Raw genomic sequence first — 17,621 nt, 5'->3', positions numbered from 1 at the left:
AACAAAAGGAAATTATTTTAGTTCACATTAATTGAATACCTACTATATGCCAGGCACTTGGGATGTAACAGTAAACAAAATGGACACGACCCCTGCATGAAGCTTAGTTTACTGGAACATAAATTATTGCAAGTATGCAATAACTGTAAAAGGCAGCACAGAATGCTACAGAAGCATATAATGGGGGACTTCACTCAGGCTGAGAGATATGGGAAGTTTCCCTTTCAGCTTAGACCTGAAGGAAGGGAGAGAGATAGCCAAGTGAAAGGGGCATAGCAACTAAGATGGGCACTCAGGGTAGAGAAAAATAGCTGGTGACAAGACCTTGAGGCAGATTGGTGAGTGTGAGGAACTAAAGATGCCCAGTACTGACAAAACACAGATAACAAGATGGGGAGATACACAAGATGAGGCTGGAGAGGTTTTAGGCCATGTTAAAGATTTTGATCTTTATTCTAAAGGAAGTAGGTTTTGCTTTCCAGTGGTGACAACTTCCCCACGACAACTTGCTTCTTGCTAAGGATCTCCTTCATCCCTTCCCAGAGAGAAGAGGAAACACAAGAAGAAGTACCTGGTGCAGAGCCCCAATTCCCACTTCAAGGGTGTGAAATGCCCAGGAGGCTATGAAATCACCACCACCTTCAACCATGCACAAACGGTACTTTTGTGTTGGCTGTCCCACTGTCCTCTGCCAGCCTACAGGAGGAAAAGCAAGGCTTCCAGAGGATGTTCCTTCAGAAGGAAGCAGCACTAAAAGCACCCAGAATCAAGATGAGTGGCAAACCATCCCAATAAGTACATTTTGGATTAAAAAAAAAAGCAGGTCTCAGGTTATGTGTATAGGGAAAGGTAGAGGTGTATAACACAAAATCATCTCCTATGTCTCTAGTATATTCAATATCTTGAGACTAATGACCACCTATATTCTGTGATGATATCATTGGCTTAATAGTGAGCTAAATCAGACAAAGTCTTAGGGGAGAACCAAGATGGCGGCATAGGTTAACGCCGGACTTTGCTGCCTTGAACAACTACTTCAAAAGTGAAACTAAAAAACGGAACGGACATCACCCAGAACCACAGGAATACTGGCTGAGTGGAAGTCCTACAACTAGGAGGAAAGAGAAACGCATACGGACACTCAGAGGAGGCGCAGTGCTGAAGTCAAATTCTGAGGTGCAGAGCGGGCTGGTGGCAGAGGGCGCGGTTGGCGTTTTCAATCGGGAGGGAGTCGCAGACTCTGAGCTCCAGATACAGGCGAGTCTTTAGGGACCCAGACTCAAACGGGAGAAGCGGGACTGTCTGGCTTCGGTCAGAGCGAGTGCAGCTTTCTCTCCGAGCTTTGCAGCGGGTGCTGGGACTCAGAAAGGCAGAGCCCCTGGGGACAGGACTGAGAGCCGCCATAACTGCTCTCTCCGGCCCACCCTGTTGATCCTGTGCGACCCGCCCCGCCCAAGCCCTGCACGGAGGCATTTGCCGGATAGCCTCAGGCAAAGGCTAGATTAGCACCTCCCTAGAGGACAGAAGTTCTCTCACTGCAGACACAGCTGATTCTCATAGCCACTTGGCCTGGAGGTCAAACCCTCCCTGGTATTAGCTACAACAATCAAGGTTTAACTATAAGACTGCGCACAAAGACCACTAGGGGGTGCACCAAGGAAGCATAACAAAATGCGGAGACAAAGAAACAGGACAAAATTGTCAATGGAAGATATAGAGTTCAGAACCACACTTTTAAGGTCTCTCAAGAACTGTTTAGAAGCCGCCGATAAACTTAATGAGATCTACAAGAAAACTAATGAGACCCTCGATGTTATATTGGGGAACCAACTAGAAATTAAGCATACACGGACTGAAATAACGAATATTATACAGACTCCCAACAGCAGACCAGAGGAGCGCAAGAATCAAGTCAATGATTTGAAATGCGAAGAAGCAAAAAACACCCAACCGGAAAAGCAAAATGAAAAAAGAATCCAAAAATGCGAGGATAGTGTAAGGAGCCTCTGGGACAGCTTCAAGCGTACCAACATCAGAATTATAGGGGTGCCAGAAGATGAGAGAGAGCAAGATATTGAAAACCTATTTGAAGAAATAATGACAGAAAACTTCCCCCACCTGGTGAAAGAAATGGACTTATAGGTCCAAGAAGCGCGGAGAACCCCAAACAAAAGGAATCCAAAGAGGACCACACCAAGACACATCATAATTAAAATGCCAAGAGCAAAAGATAAAGAGAGAATCTTAAAAACAGCAAGAGAAAGAAACTCAGTTACCTACAAGGAATACCCATACGACTGTCAGCTGATTTCTCAACAGAAACTTTGCAGGCCAGAAGGGAGTGGCAAGAAATATTCAAAGTGATGAATACCAAGAACCTACAACCAAGATTACTTTATCCAGCAAAGCTATCATTCAGAATTGAAGGTCAGATAAAGAGCTTCACAGATAAGGAAAAGCTAAAGGAGTTCATCACCACCAAACCAGGATTATATGAAATGCTGAAAGGTATCCTTTAAGAAGAGGAAGAGGAAGAAAAAGGTAAAGATACAAATTATGAACAACAAATATGCATCTATCAACAAGTGAATCTAAGAATCAAGTGAATAAATAATCTGATGAACAGAATGAACTGGTGATTATAATAGAATCAGGGACATAGAAAGGGAATGGACTGAGTATTCTTGGGGGGGAAAGGGGTGTAGGAGATGCAGGAAGAGACTGGACAAAAATCGTGCACCTATGGATGAGGACAGTGGGTGGGGAGTGAGGGCGGAGGGTGGGGCGGGAACTGGGAGGAGGGGAGTTATGGGGGGGAAAAAAGAGGAACAAATGTAATAATCTGAACAATAAAGATTTAATAAAAAAAAATAAAAAAAAATAGTGAGCTAAATCAAAGTTGAAAGGCAGCTTGGTGTAGTAAAAAGAGCAATGGCTAAGAGGGCTCTAGTTCTGACCTCACCACTAAAAATGACAAAATCTTTCTTCATGCCAGTTTCTTATTATAAAACGGAGTGTTGTGCTTCAGTTATTCCTAGAGTTTTGTGGAGGTGCTTCAGGACCTGTTAAGGGAAGCCTGAATAAGGATAACCCTGTGTTCTAAGTTTATATCTTAGGCTCCTATATAAGATTTCAGTTACAGAGAAAGTTCCACTCCCTTAAGAGAAAGTTGGAAAATGATTGCAAATTTTAATCTTAGATAATAGATAATTTATTCATTAATTTATTCTATTTAACAAACACTGAGATCTATCATATTACCTACTTGTTGCAGAGTTATTAGGATGGTTAGAAATTACTTGAAGTTTGTACCTGGTACTTGTATATTGGGCACTCATTAAATAACCATTATAATTACCATCATGAGCCAGGTACTGTGCTTTGGTACCAGGGACACAGAGCTGAAATAAACAGAGCTCCTTAGGAGTTCACAATCTAGTAGGGAAGACTACATATTAGAAAACATTTTATAGTATACTGTGGTACATACTAATGGAGGGAGCTCAGTACAGAAGAGGATGTAGTGAGATGTCTAAAGAAGCAGGCACAGGATAAGGTTTCCCTGGGGTGGATGAAGCTTGGGTGGGTTCTGAAAGAGGAGGATATATTTGCTAGGCAGTCAAAGCAGGAAAAGAATATTTCAGATCAAGGAAATATAGTATATGCAAAGGCAAAGTGGTAATGAAAAAAAAAATCCCAAGATAAATGGCAAAAAATTAAAGCTGGAGAGCTAGGCAGAGGCCAGAGCACAAAAAGCCTTCTTTGACTCTTAGATGTCAAGTTAAGGAGTTTGGATTTTGTCTCTTAGGTGATAAAAAACCATGGAAAGTTATTGTTTTAAGTAAACAGTCATGTGCTGCATAACAATGTTTCAGTCAACAACAGACCAGATATACAACAGTGGTTCCATAAGATTATAACCAAGCTGAAAAATTCCTATGGCCTATTGACGTCATAGCCATTGTAAGATCATAGCACAGCTCATTACTCACATGTCTGTGGTGGTGCTGGAGTAAACAAACCTACAGTGCTGTCAGCCATATAAAAGTATAGCACATACAATTATGTACAGTACATAATACTAGATAATGATAGTAAGTGACCATGTTACTGGTTTATGTGTTTACTATACCGTACTTTTTATCATTACTTTAGCGTATACTCTTGCTGTAAAACAGTATGCCGTGTTACAAGAGCAGCTGGCTCACACATCTCATACTTATCGTGTTTCTGGATTGCATCATTTTCTCTCTCTTTTTTTTCTTCTTTGTAATCCTCACTTGAGGATATTTTCCACTGATTTTTAGAGAGAGTGGAAGGAAGAGGGAAAGGCAGAGAGAAATATTGATGTGAGAGAAAGACATCCATTGGTTGCCTCCCACAGGAGCCCCGACCAGGGCCCAGGCAGGGAGGAGCCTGCAGCTGAGTTATATGCCCTTGACTGGAAACGAACCCAGGACCCTTCTGTCTGTAGGCTGACGCTCTAGCCACTGAACAAAACTGTCTAGGGTTGTATCATTTTCTCTTGTGGTTGATTTACAAAACTTGTGTGTTGTTTTGTATAGTAACACTCTGTATAGGCTCATAGCCTAGGAGCAATATGCTACACCATATAACCTAGATGTGTAGTAGGCTGTACCATGTAGGTTTACGTAAGTGCATTCTATGATGGTCGCACAACAACAAAATCACCTAACGACGCATTTCTTAGAACGGATCCCTGTCATTAAGCAGCACATAACTATACATATACACGCTATGCTGGTTTTGTATGTTTTGATTTAGTTGAGCTGGAATTATTTATGCAAAATTCTCTTTTCTGAAAGGTTCTGAGTCAGTGATGGACCCAAGAGATATTCTGTGTGACATTTAGAGGGCAGAAGTAAAGCTGTAGCCACATTTTTAATGCTATGAAGGTCGATGGATGGTGCCAAGTACTGTGTCTACTTGCACATGATGTCACTGATACACTTGCTCACCCAGTAGGCATGGAACAGTATCCAGTCCTGCAGCTCCTCTAGATCCTGACAGATATCCTCCTTCAGCTTCTCTTGGGTCCTGAGCCAAGCACTGCGTAGCTCTGTAGTGAAGGAAACCAGCTTTTCCCGCAGATTACCCACAGCAATGAGACTGAAGGCAATAAAGACAGATGTGGTCCTTGTTTTGTTCTTGCTCTTGTCCACATCTAGATTTCCTTTCTGATTGTTGATCTGGCTGACTGACAGCAATCACTGTCCTTGTATAACGTATAGTCCAGAGCAATAAAGGGTTCCAGATGTTATCTAGACATTTCTATAGAATACAGGAGGGCACAAAGGAAGAAGGGTCAATTCTCGATTCTGCCTAGTGTGAAAATGGTTAGAAAAAGTTTCACAGAGAAGTGCTATATGAGCTGAGTCTTAAAAGAAGAGCAGGTATTGAGCCAGGGAGAAAAGGGTAACTGGCTGAAGAAGTGCTAGGAATGGTGAGAGCAAAAGGACAGAGGTGTAAAAAGGAATGCGGAAGTCAGGGAACTATAAGCCACTCTCCATAACTTATGGTGGAGTGCTGAGTATGGGGTTGCATTTGGGATGGTGAAATATAAGGCTGGAGAGGTAAGCCTGGTTAGATGATTGAGGGCATTAGGAATTTGTAGTTTTTTTTTTTTAAACATATATTTTATTGATTTTTTATAGAGAGGAAGGGAGAGAGATAGAGAGTTAGAAACATCGATGAGAGAGAAACATCGATCAGCTGCCTCCTGCACATCTCCTACTGGGGATGTGCCCGCAACCCAGGTACATGCCCTTGGCCGGAATCGAACCTGGGACCTCTCAGTCCGCAGGCCGACGCTCTATCCATTGAGCCAAACCGGTTTCGGCTGGAATTTGTAGTTTATCCTGTAAGCAATGTGTATGTAGGTAGAGGGGGAAGAAATAGTAGAAAGAAAAGTTGAAAATTCTGGAGAGTGTTGGAAAAACTGATGGAGCAGTTTCAGGGGAGGCAGAGGAAAATGGGGTACAGACATAGTTAGGGGACTGGTCTTAAATAGGAGGACAGAAACTTCTTCCTTTAAGGTTAGAAAAAAGGAATTGAGGGTGGGTCTGAGTGAAGATAAAATCATGGGTAGGATAGTATGCTGGGAAAATCAGCATCTGGTAGCCAGGATTTTCTTGCAGAAGGAGGAGGCAGGGTCATTTCCTGAGATTGGAAAGTGGAATGGGTTGAGAACAGTTGCTGAGAAGGTGGTCCAGGACAGGTGTAAGAATGTGGAGTGGTCTAAGGGCTCAGCTAAGATTGGAAATATGAATTTACAACATTGTAAGTTGGTGCCAATTTGCAACAGTGCATAATATTTCTTCTGAAGTCTTTTTTTTTTTTTTTTTTTAAATATATTTTATTGATTTTTTTACAGAGAGGAAGGGAGAGAGATAGAGAGTTAGAAACATCGATGAGAGAGAAACATCGATCAGCTGCCTCCTGCACATCTCCCACTGGGGATGTGCCCGCAACCCAGGTACATGCCCTTGACCGGAATCGAACCTGTGACCCTTCAGTCCGCAAGCTGACGCTCTATCCACCGAGCCAAACCGGTTTCGGCACTTCTGAAGTCTTTAATAAAACAGATGTAGAAGTAGACAAAGTAGATGTTAAAGTAATCCAAAATTGAAGATTATGAGGCAGACACAAGAAAAGGACAATGAGTGAGGATATGGAGGGAAATGCCTGAAGTAATATAGCATATATTCTAGACTGGATGAAGAAAAAAGTGAGGGATAAAAAGAGAGAGGGGGTAGGGAAGCAAGCAGGAAGGGCTGGTAAGGGAATGAAAGATATAATGGGACTGAAATGAAGGAATCAGGATTCTAGGTAAACATGGCAGATTAAATATAGGCATAAAGCCCTATTCCTTTTGAAAGCTCATTAAAGTGACAGTAAAGGTGTTACTATTTTTAAAAAGGCGTAGCCCCCAAGAACAAAGATTAGGAAAAGAGAGGATAGAAACAATATTTGAAATCTGGCAAGCAGAAGGATGGTGGTAACAGATTTAGCATATCCAAGAAAGCTGAAATCTAAACCAGCTCTAAGGAAAGCTGAGTAGCAACCGGATTTGTACTGCAGAAGCCCTGAAATGATCAGGAATTGGCTTAAGGAAAAGGCTTAAGGATGCTGACATGGGTTCTTTTACAAATAACCTATCTATATGACTTTATAGACATGAGAGTTAAAAGTATAGAACAATAAGAATAAAAGTCTCACTGTGTGTGCTGGACAAAATACCTTGGGAAAAGTTTTTGATCCTGACTTCTACAAGTCCCTCTGCACTCCTCCCCCCCAAAACTGCAAAATTAGAGAAGTACTTAAGGAATTTATGGCTGGTTTGCAGCAATGGGGATACTAATGTTAAGTAAATAGCATTTCAAGACTTTCCATTGGGAAAATAATCAAGAATATAAACCCATTTCTCATCATCTCATCATCCCAGAAATACAAATTTGGCCATGATTTTCGAGATTTGATTCAAGTCCTTGTCTTCCTAGATATAAATGTCTAAACTTTCCAAGACGAATGTGTGAACATTTTATTCTATTTTAAATATATCCTTTAGAAGCTTGTTTTAATTTTTCATTACTCTTCCAGTAAAAAAAAACCCCTTGACTAGTATTCAAAAGAAAACAACACAACACTAGAGAAAAGCTACATGATTTTCTTATTAAATATTTGGCACAAATACCTTTAACTTATGAAATATTAAAAACACATGTCTTTCCGAAATAAAACAGGAAATTTAGAACTGGGGGGACCGTCTTTAAAGAACTAAGTCAATTTTAGTTGGAAAAACTGAGGCTTAGAGAAGCAAAGTGATTTGCTCGAGATCATATAGCTGGTTTGTCTCAAGACTAAATTCCAAATTCTCTAGACTCGAATTTCCAATCCTTCTACCAGCAACATTCTTTTTTTATTTTTTTTATTTTTATTTTTTAAATATATTTTATTGATTTTTTACAGAGAGGAAGGGAGAGAGATAGAGAGTTAAAACATCGGTGAGAGAGAAACATCGATCAGCTGCCACCTGCACATCTCCTACTGGGGATGTGCCCACAACCCAGGTACATGCCCTTGACCGGAATCGAACCTGGGACCTTTCAGTCCGCTAGCCGACGCTCTATCCACTGAGCCAAACCGGTTTCGGCAGTAACATTCTTTTCCACTACATATAATGCCTCTCCAAGTCAGCAATACTTCAAGTCAACATTTGGAAAAGGTTTTCTGCTTTTTTAAAAAAACAGAGGTAGTAAGAATCTGGACCCACTGGAGTCAAGTACTACCTGATGACTGGACAGCTTGCTGGGGAGACTGCTTCTGTACCTGACTATAGGCTTAGCAGGATTCCTACTCCAACAAGCATCATACACTATCTCACTTTCTAGGACCAAATATGCCTGAAGCCCAACAAAACAGAACATTTCCTTACAATCAAGCAAACACTTCACCCTCTCTCAGACAGGGAGAAAACAAATGTTGTCCTTTTCTCCTACAATCACTACAAAAGTAAGAAACTTTAAAACAAGAGGTTTCTGGTGACCCCAGATATATATATACACAAAGGCCTTTTTCAAGATTTAGTGTTTGACTAATAGGAACTAGTCTTCACTTTTGGAAATTCAGTTTAAAAAAAGGATAGGAAGAGAACGACACAGACACCGTGCGGGACGAGGTCAGGACCCGCTTCTCTCAGGAGGGACCTGCGATGGCATTAGCCCATAGCAGCTGGCTTTTGCCCATCTCGCGAGAACTGGAAGTGCCTATGTGATCTGGCCTAAGCGGAAGTTGAGCCTCTTTTTCGTGGCGCCTCGGAGGCTGTCGGCTGCTTCAGGATGAAGCTCAACATCTCTTCCCCAGCCACTGGCTGCCAGAAACTCATTGAAGTGGACGATGAACGCAAACTCCGCACCTTTTATGAGAAGCGGATGGCCACAGAGGTTGCTGCGGACGCGCTGGGTGAAGAATGGAAGGGTTATGTGGTTCGCATCAGTGGCGGGAACGACAAGCAAGGCTTCCCCATGAAGCAGGGTGTCCTGACCCACGGCCGAGTCCGCCTGCTGCTGAGCAAGGGCCACTCCTGTTACAGACCCAGGAGGACCGGGGAGAGAAAGCGCAAATCCGTTCGGGGCTGCATTGTGGATGCCAACCTCAGTGTTCTCAACTTGGTCATTGTCAAAAAAGGGGAGAAAGATATTCCTGGTCTCACTGATACCACCGTGCCTCGTCGCCTGGGGCCCAAAAGAGCCAGCAGGATCCGCAAACTTTTCAATCTCTCTAAAGAAGATGATGTCCGCAAGTATGTTGTGAGAAAGCCTCTAAACAAAGAAGGTAAGAAACCTAGGACTAAAGCACCCAAGATTCAGCGTCTTGTTACTCCACGTGTCCTGCAACACAAACGCAGGCGTATTGCTCTGAAGAAACAACGTACTAAGAAAAACAAGGAAGAGGCCGCAGAATATGCTAAGCTTTTGGCTAAGAGAATGAAGGAGGCCAAAGAAAAACGTCAGGAACAGATTGCGAAGAGACGTAGACTGTCCTCTCTGAGAGCTTCTACCTCTAAGTCTGAGTCCAGTCAAAAATGAGATTTTTGTAACTAACAAATAAAGGAGAGCAAACATCAAAGCCCAAAAAAAAAAAAAAAAAAAAAAAAAAAAGGATAGGAAGTATTGGATTCTCATATTCAAACATGTTTTAAAAATAAAATCTGAATCTAATTAGCTTTTACCCACCATCCCACTGAGGCCAGGAGGAGCACAATGCCCCAGAGGGTCATATGAATATGGGGAAGAAGATTTTATTGCTCATTTATCCAGCCAGCTGCCCTATTGCAACTATACTCCAAAAATCCTGAATCACTGGGGTGTAGATTACAAGTTAGAAGAATGGAGGGAAAAACCTGCCAACAACAAAAAATGCAATCTAGTCTTAGGAAACCAGAAGAAGATCTGGGCTTTTAAAAAAAATATGTATTTTTTATTGATTTCAGAGAGGAATGGAGGAGAAAGAGATAGAAACATCAATGATGAGAGAGAATCATTAATTAGCTGCCTCCTATATGCCCCATACTGGGGATCGAGCTTGCAACCTAGGCATGTGCCCTGTCCGGGAATTGAACCATGATCTCTTGGTTCATAGTTCGATGCTCAACCACTGAGCCACACCAGCTGGACTCTCTTTTGTTCTTTTAAAGATAGCATACAGCTTTTGGGTTCATGACTGAAATATTCTCTCATTTCTCAATGAGAGCAAGGTTTTTGGTGTGTTTTGCTCACATTATATTCCTAGCTCCTAAAGTAGTGGAATTCAGATGGCTCAAGTATTAATAAACACATCTTTCTGAATAATGTTACCTTTTTTGACATTTTCTTCTCTTCATAATGTTTCCCTTTAAGGTGATTTTTTTCTCTCTGCTAATTTATTGTTTTTTCCTGTTTAGATCTGGTAATTCTTTTGTGTGTGTGTGTGTGTGTGTGTGTGTGTGTGTGTGCGCGCACACACGTGCAATATCTGATTGGGAGCACTGAATACGTGGTGGGCTTTTTGAACTTTGAAATTTAATGTAGGATTACCTAAGAGGTGGGTTATCTGTTGGGAATTCCCCGATGTTTGTATCTTAAGGTCTTTCCTCTTAGACTGTCTGATACCAGAGAAGAATTCTCTTCTGTCCTTGCTTGACAGGTGCAGGCCTGGTTGCTAGTATTTAGGAACCAAGTGGGAGAAGAACACTGAGAACCTTACAACATAGATTCCCCATTTTTTGTGTGATATCTCCAACCTCATCTATGTTTGGTGTTCTAATCATATTTATTAGCTCTTGTATATTTTTTTTAAAAAGAATATTTACTGATTTTTATAAACCGGTGACCTCTTGGTTCATGGGTCAATGTTCAACCACTGAGCCACACTGGGGTGATTCTCTGTAACTATTAATCATTTTCTTTTTCATCTAAATCACTAAATATCTCAAACCTTTCCTTTATGTCAATAACTTTATTTTCATTGGTGTCTACTATTCTGTTATTTGTTATTTTAAAATTTATTAGTTAACTCTGAAGTTAAGTTACTTGGTCCTCTATTTTCTTAGTTCTCTATACTCTTTTACCTCATTTTGTTGTTTTATCATCTCATCACTGAAATTTTGTTTATAAAATCTACATTTTAATGAGTTGTTTTATAGTTGTAGAGTTGTAAAGAAATTCTTCCTATTCATTGAGTTATTATTTTTCAGGGTAGGCTCTTTGTCTTTTGCAGGGTATTTTTCTTGCTTTCATTTTGTTTGGTGTATATTTGCACAGCTGGCATGCTAATTCTTTTGGGTCTTGTTCATTCTTTTATTAATTTTGATACAATATAGATGAATTCTTGCCCTGGCTGGTACGCTCAATGGTTAAAGTGTCAGCCCATATACTGAAGGATTGTGGGTTTGATTCCCAGTCAAGGGCACGTACCTGAATTTCAGGTTCGATCCCCAGCACCAGTCGGGGCATGTGCAGGAGGCAGTCAATCGATGTATCTCTCTTGCATTGATGCTTATCTCTCTCTTCTCCCCACCACCTCCCTGCCTTCCACTCTTTGGGGGGGAAAAAATCCTCTGGTGAGGATTAATGAAAAAAAAAATTTTTTAGTGTTGTATAGACATACAATGGAATATTATGCAGCCTTAAAAAGGAAGGAGCCTGGCCAGCATGGCTCAGTGGTTGAGCATCGACCCATGAACCAGGAGGTAATGGTTCGACTCCTGGTCAGGGCACATGCCTGGGTTGTGGGTGTGATCCCCAGTGGCAAGTGTGCAGGAGGCAGCCAATCGATGATTCTCTCTCATCACTGACGTTTCTGTCTCTCTCCCTCTCCTTTCCTCTCGGAAATTAACATCAATATATATTTTTTAAAAAGGAAGGAAATTCTGATACATGCTACACATGGATGAACCTTGAGAACATTACACAAAATGAAGTAAGCCAGTCACAAAAAGACAAATACTTTATGATTCACTAATATGAAGTATCACAAGGAGTCAAATTCATAGAAACAGAAAGTTGAATGGTAGTTTACCAGGGACTGGGGAGAAGAGATGGAGAGTTATTGTTTAATAGATATAGAACTTCATATTTGCAAGGTAAAAAAGTTCTGGAGATTTGTTTCACAACAATGTGAATATACTAAGATTAGTGAAATGTACACTTAAAAAACGGTTAAGATAGTAACTTGTATAAAAAAGGAAGCTCTATAACATTGTCAGAAAAACAGTCCTGTTCCCTGTTCTCCCCACAGCTGCTTTGCCCCACTCCTATGCAGGATCTGACTCTACCTTGGCAAGAAAAGACAGAGAAAAGCTAAGCTTGTGTGGTGAAAGAAAGTCTTCATACTGTCTCAGGAGAAAACATTCACATTCTTCTGTTAATTTCACACAGTATAATCTAGTTTTCATAACTCTTTCCCATCCACTGGGTGGTTTTATTTTGTTTTAAGACATGAAGAATTGCCAATAAGAAACACCCTAGGGCTTACTTCTGCAGGATGGATCCCTTAATGACCAGCTCCTCATCCAAGTCCGCTTCATTAGCCATGAAGAGCAGCCTCTTTCCTGTGCTGTCCACTCCAATGAAGTCACGCTGCTCCACTGGATCATACAAAAGAAGGAATATCAAACAAAGACATTTGCTTTGCCTGTATGACTAAGTCAGGGAAGAGGGTACCTGCTCACATTTCTCTTGGAACCAAATACAGAACTGAGTGTTATGTAGCACATACTCATTACAATGTTTAAAATTTTTTTATTGCTCTAAAGGATATTATTAGGTTAACTGCGAATTCTGAATAAGTTCTATAGGTTAAAGTATTGTGTCAATGTAATTTTCTATTTTTAGAGATCTGTCCTTTATGGAGGTAGGCGGAGGACACACTTTTGTGTATTTAAAGGCAAAGGGAATGATGCCTGCAATTTATTCTCACATAGCTCAGAAAAAAAATTATATATACATTATATATGCATATGATATATATTGAGTATATGTTATGAAAGAGAGAATGATAAAGCAAATATTAAACTTTGGGTGCAAGATATATAAGTTCTTGCCCTAGCCGGTTTGGCTCAGTGGATAGAGCATCTGCCTGCGGACTGAAAGGTCCCCTGTTCGATTCCCTGGTTCAAGGGCAGATGCCTGGGTTGTAGGCTCGATCCCCAGTGTGGGGCGTGCAGGAGGCAGTCGGTCAATGATTATCTCTCATCATTGATGTTCCTATCTCTATCTCACCCTCTCCCTTCCTCCCTGAAATCAATAAAAATTTTAAAAAAGATATATAAGTTCTTTATACTATTCTTGTAACTATTTTGTAAATTTGAAATTATTAAAAAAATAAAAAGTGAAAGTGGTGGTGGATATGTTAATTAGTTTGATTGTGGTAATCACTTCACAGTACATATACCAAAATATCACCTTGTAAACCTTAAATATATATAATTTTTATTTATAAAAAATAAATAGATAAAAAAGTTTTTTTAAAAAGAGGGGCAGTCACAATACTGCTTAACCACCTAAGTGGATTAACCACAAGCCCACTGCCTGGCACAAAAAGAAAACACAAGAAATCCTTTCTTTGAAATAATCAGCTAGGTCTGCTCACTGTGAAAATGGGAATAACATTACTTAAGGACATCCACATTCAACCAACATTAACTATATGTCTACTATGCACTAGACTTTATGCTGTGTATGGGAGCATTCAAATAAAATAAGGTACATATTTATTAAATGTACAGAGTTATCTGGTAGATGGTGATTTTACAGGCTGCCCTATTATTGCTGTTTTCTGTGTTACATTTCTTCACCCCAACCACATTATAAGCTCTTCAAGTGCAGGCTTAGGATTCCTTTAAATATAAACCCAGTACAGTGTTGGACACTTAACAAAATCTGCTAAGATCTGGATAGTATCTATCTAAGCTTGCAAAAGCATTTTCAAATAGAGGCAGCACAACATATAGTTAAGGGAGCCTTTGAAGCCACACCACTTGAGTATAAATACCACTTACTATTTGTATGTCTTTGAGCAAGATACTAAACCTCTCTGTTTCTCAGTTTCAGTTGTAAAATGAGGGTAATAAGGACTAAATAAGTTAATACATGCTTTCATTTGATCCTCAAAAAATCACATAAAGCAATGATTTAACACCAAGGAGAAAGTGAAAGTTGAACTCGAGGAAATATTTTTATCTCTAAAGATGAATTTATCTGCCTCCTATTGACAGGCAATGACTACCATATGATTAAACATGCTTCCCTGTCAGCTTAAGCTGTCTCTATACCAAGAACCAAATGCATTACTCAAGTGTATAATGTGTTTAGCTCAGTGGCTAAAGCATTCATTTCTTCAGATGGTGTCCAGTCATCTTATCATATGTAGTGTCTGAATCTGAATAGGGAGAAGCTACCATTAAAAGGTATGTTATTTTTTCAATATCTAAGATTAGTGAACTCCAAAAAAGGAAGGGTAAATAATGCCAATTTGAAGGCAAGTTTTTTTAAAAAAATATATTTTATTGATTTTTCACAGAGAAGAAGGGAGAGGGATAGAGAGTTAGAAACATCGATGAGAGAAACATCGATCAGCTGCCTCCTACACATCTCCTACTGGGGATGTGTCCACAACCAAGGTACATGCCCTTGACCAAAATCGAACCTGGGACCCTTCAGTCCACAGGCCGGCGCTCTATCCACTGAGCCAAACCGGTTAGGGCTGAAGGCAAGTTTTACAGAGACTTTCAACCAAACCTAAAAACTGCAGAGAATTTCAAATGCCATACAGCAGCTTTGACATATATCAATTCATTCATTCATCCATTACATGGAAACTTGAGAACATAACCAAGTCTGCAAAGGTCTGATCATGAACCAATATTTTAAAAAGAAACACAGAGATATTATTTTTGGATATAATTTGGAGTGCTTAGCCTATCCAAGTCCTTAGGCCCACAAAACCCCGAATGTCCCGGGAGCAGTAATTTCCAAGTCCACTTTTCAGCTTTGGTGCACTTCAGTCACATTCCCCTCACTCTCAGGCCCCACCTTTTGTATTTGCTTCTTTGTAGCTACCATAGTAACTGGGACCTCAGAATATGATATAAATTAGGGAAACTTGGAAAAGTTTCTGTTCTGTGGTTAACAAAGTGAATTCCACTTTGACAGCAGAGCAGGTAACATTAGAATGTTCCTCCTAAGGAGAAAGACCACACAAATAGTGTTAAGAAAGCAGTTAAAACTATGAAGTTCCATTTTAAAAATCTGTCATATTCAACTATTCATATTTCAGTCATTTTTTTGCTTCTTTGAACCCTTCTGTTTCCTCCATAGTCATTTACTTATCCATTTGTTTATTCAGCTAATAAATATATTTGTGTACCTCTTCTGTGACAGGCATTATGTTTGCTATGTAGAGAGCGGCCCAAGTGACTTTAAAAAATATACATAAATGAGGACAGCCTCTAGCTAACAGCTAGCTAGAAATTGAGATTCTCACTTCAACAGTCCTCAGGGAACTGAAATTCTGCCAACAAACAAATATGCTTAGAAGAAATCCCTTCCTAGTTGAGCCTTCAGATGAATCCTCAGTCCTGATGACACTCTGATTTTGGCTTATGAAACACTTTTGGATAACTATATCTCTCTTTAAATTATGGGCATATAAAATCTTGATAAAAGTGAAAACTAAATTTAAAAAAAAAGAAAGCCCAAGCTATGGAGTAGGAAAGCATGGGTTCAAGTTCTGATTCTACCACCTATCTCTGATGTAATCTTGAGCAGCTACTCACAAAATGCTATTAGGCTATAAATAGATATAAAAACTTGGTCAATAACATACTATCTAGCTCCAGTCACTGGATTTCAGCTTGAGAGCAAATCTTGATTATCTCTGTTTCCCATATAGGGCTTATAGTTTAGCGTAGATTATACATATACAGTATGTCCTAAATGCAATGACTTAAATCAAAATGTAAAGCATTTGTAGGACAGGGATCTGATTTCATACCCATTACCCTGTCTGCACAAAAGTAAACTGCTCACCTCTTTCTTTTCAAACATCATGTTTTAAAATATATTTTCCTATAACTGAGACATTGCTCCCTGTATTTTGCACATGCTCCTATTATTGTACTTATCACATTGTGATGATGAATTCTAGGCACATTTGAACATAATTCTATATACTTGCTTCCTCCATCACAGAACTTCAGTTTTGAATAATGCAGGGATTTCAAATCACTTCTGTTGGATATGATTAGAAAAAAAAGGGCAGAGGAGTGGGAATTGAGAAGAGGAAATAGATCAAGCAGAAGCCCAAGCAGAGTAGAAGTTTTCCTTTGAAGTACAGCTTTAAGAAAAATGAAGGAAGCTGAAGCAAAAGAAACACAGGCTCAAAACTGCCTACCAATAATTGTTAGTGTAGAGGCAACTAAGTTGATAGAGAGGTGACAGCTTTCACTCGTGTGATTCTGAAGCACACTAATATATACTGGTTCTAGTCTGGATCAAGACTATATAACTCTGAGAATTAGAGAGGAATATGAGAAATACTACTACAGTAAACTGGGTTAAACAAATTTTTTCCATTTCAAATATCCCAAGAGACACAGTGGAACTTCAGAGATAACAGTCAATAATTTGTGTCATAAAATCATAACAGCATAAAACATTTGCACAGAGGAATATACCAAAAAGACAAACCCCTTAATAAACATGTTATCTGTAATACAACAAAACAAATATACCATGTTCTTATTGAAACTGAGGAAAAAAGGAAATTTTTTTAGCTTCTAACAAGCAAGGAATGGTAAATGGGAATTAATGATATTTATGCATTATTACAAGTTTAAAATATGTATGTTTTTATATCACTGATATTCTCTTTATGTAATGTTTACTGTTTGATTTTTGTGACTGCAAAAATTACATGTATGAGGCTTTCATTAGTTCTCTCAAGATCACAGTTTCTATCCAATTTTCCCCTTCAGAATTCAGGTTTCTCAAAATGCCCTATGATTAGGGAGGGTATAACACACACTTGTCTGTCTATCCTTTAGATAGGGATATTATGAGGGTTTTTTGCCCATTTATATGGGCCTTGTACCTAGTTCTGTGCTTGGTGTAACACATACCCAATAACAGTTACACTAATCTGTTGACCCATTTGCTCAATAAGTAATACTAAGCAAATGGTAGAACAATGGCTAAATACTGACAAATGGCAGATTTTATACTTCCGTAATGGTATCCAATGCTGCAAAAATCAGTAAATAGGATTTTCCAGAGTTTATATACCCCATTTCCCTGCACAGCTTAGCTGGGTTTCTGGGTCTCTCTTACACCACTCAATCATCTAATTTCTTTTCTGAGAAGATGATACCTAAAAAAAGCTTCAGAAAGCAGAGCCCATTTGAAACACCAGAAAAAGTTACATGTGGTTCTTCCAAGGAGGCTTGTCTAGATGTTTAGGCTGCCACAATTAATTTCCCTATAGACTTAGAAGCTATAATGCAAACAAAAGCATTTTGATATTTGTGGTCTATAAAGGGTTACCATTTTACCTAAAATATCTAA

The 17,621-nt window shown here is 39.6% G+C and overlaps 2 protein-coding genes across 4 annotated transcripts in view; one reads left to right on the top strand and one right to left on the bottom strand.

Annotated features, from left to right (window-relative positions):
• Positions 1–17,621, bottom strand: part of EIF2B3 (eukaryotic translation initiation factor 2B subunit gamma) — a 96,086-nt gene that overhangs the window by 36,473 nt on the left and 41,992 nt on the right. For all 3 annotated transcript variants that reach the window (XR_004974125.1, XM_036350542.1, XM_036350543.1), the window contains exon 5: positions 12,535–12,646. Coding sequence is in view for 2 of the 3 variants with exons in the window: in XM_036350542.1 (XP_036206435.1) it covers positions 12,535–12,646 (112 nt within the window). In the remaining variant the exon portion in view is untranslated. The remainder of the gene's footprint in view (positions 1–12,534; positions 12,647–17,621) is intronic.
• LOC118676503 (40S ribosomal protein S6-like) lies at positions 8,839–9,648 on the top strand. Its single transcript, XM_036350544.1, has one exon. It carries the CDS (start codon positions 8,859–8,861, stop codon positions 9,606–9,608), a length of 750 nt encoding a protein of 249 aa, XP_036206437.1. The 5' UTR covers positions 8,839–8,858; the 3' UTR covers positions 9,609–9,648.

This window comes from Myotis myotis, unplaced genomic scaffold (assembly GCF_014108235.1).
Source record: "Myotis myotis isolate mMyoMyo1 unplaced genomic scaffold, mMyoMyo1.p scaffold_m19_p_2, whole genome shotgun sequence".
Classification (NCBI taxonomy): domain Eukaryota; kingdom Metazoa; phylum Chordata; class Mammalia; order Chiroptera; family Vespertilionidae; genus Myotis; species Myotis myotis.
The sequence above is the reverse complement of the archived record's forward strand: the minus strand, read 5'-3'. Positions and strand labels throughout refer to the sequence as shown.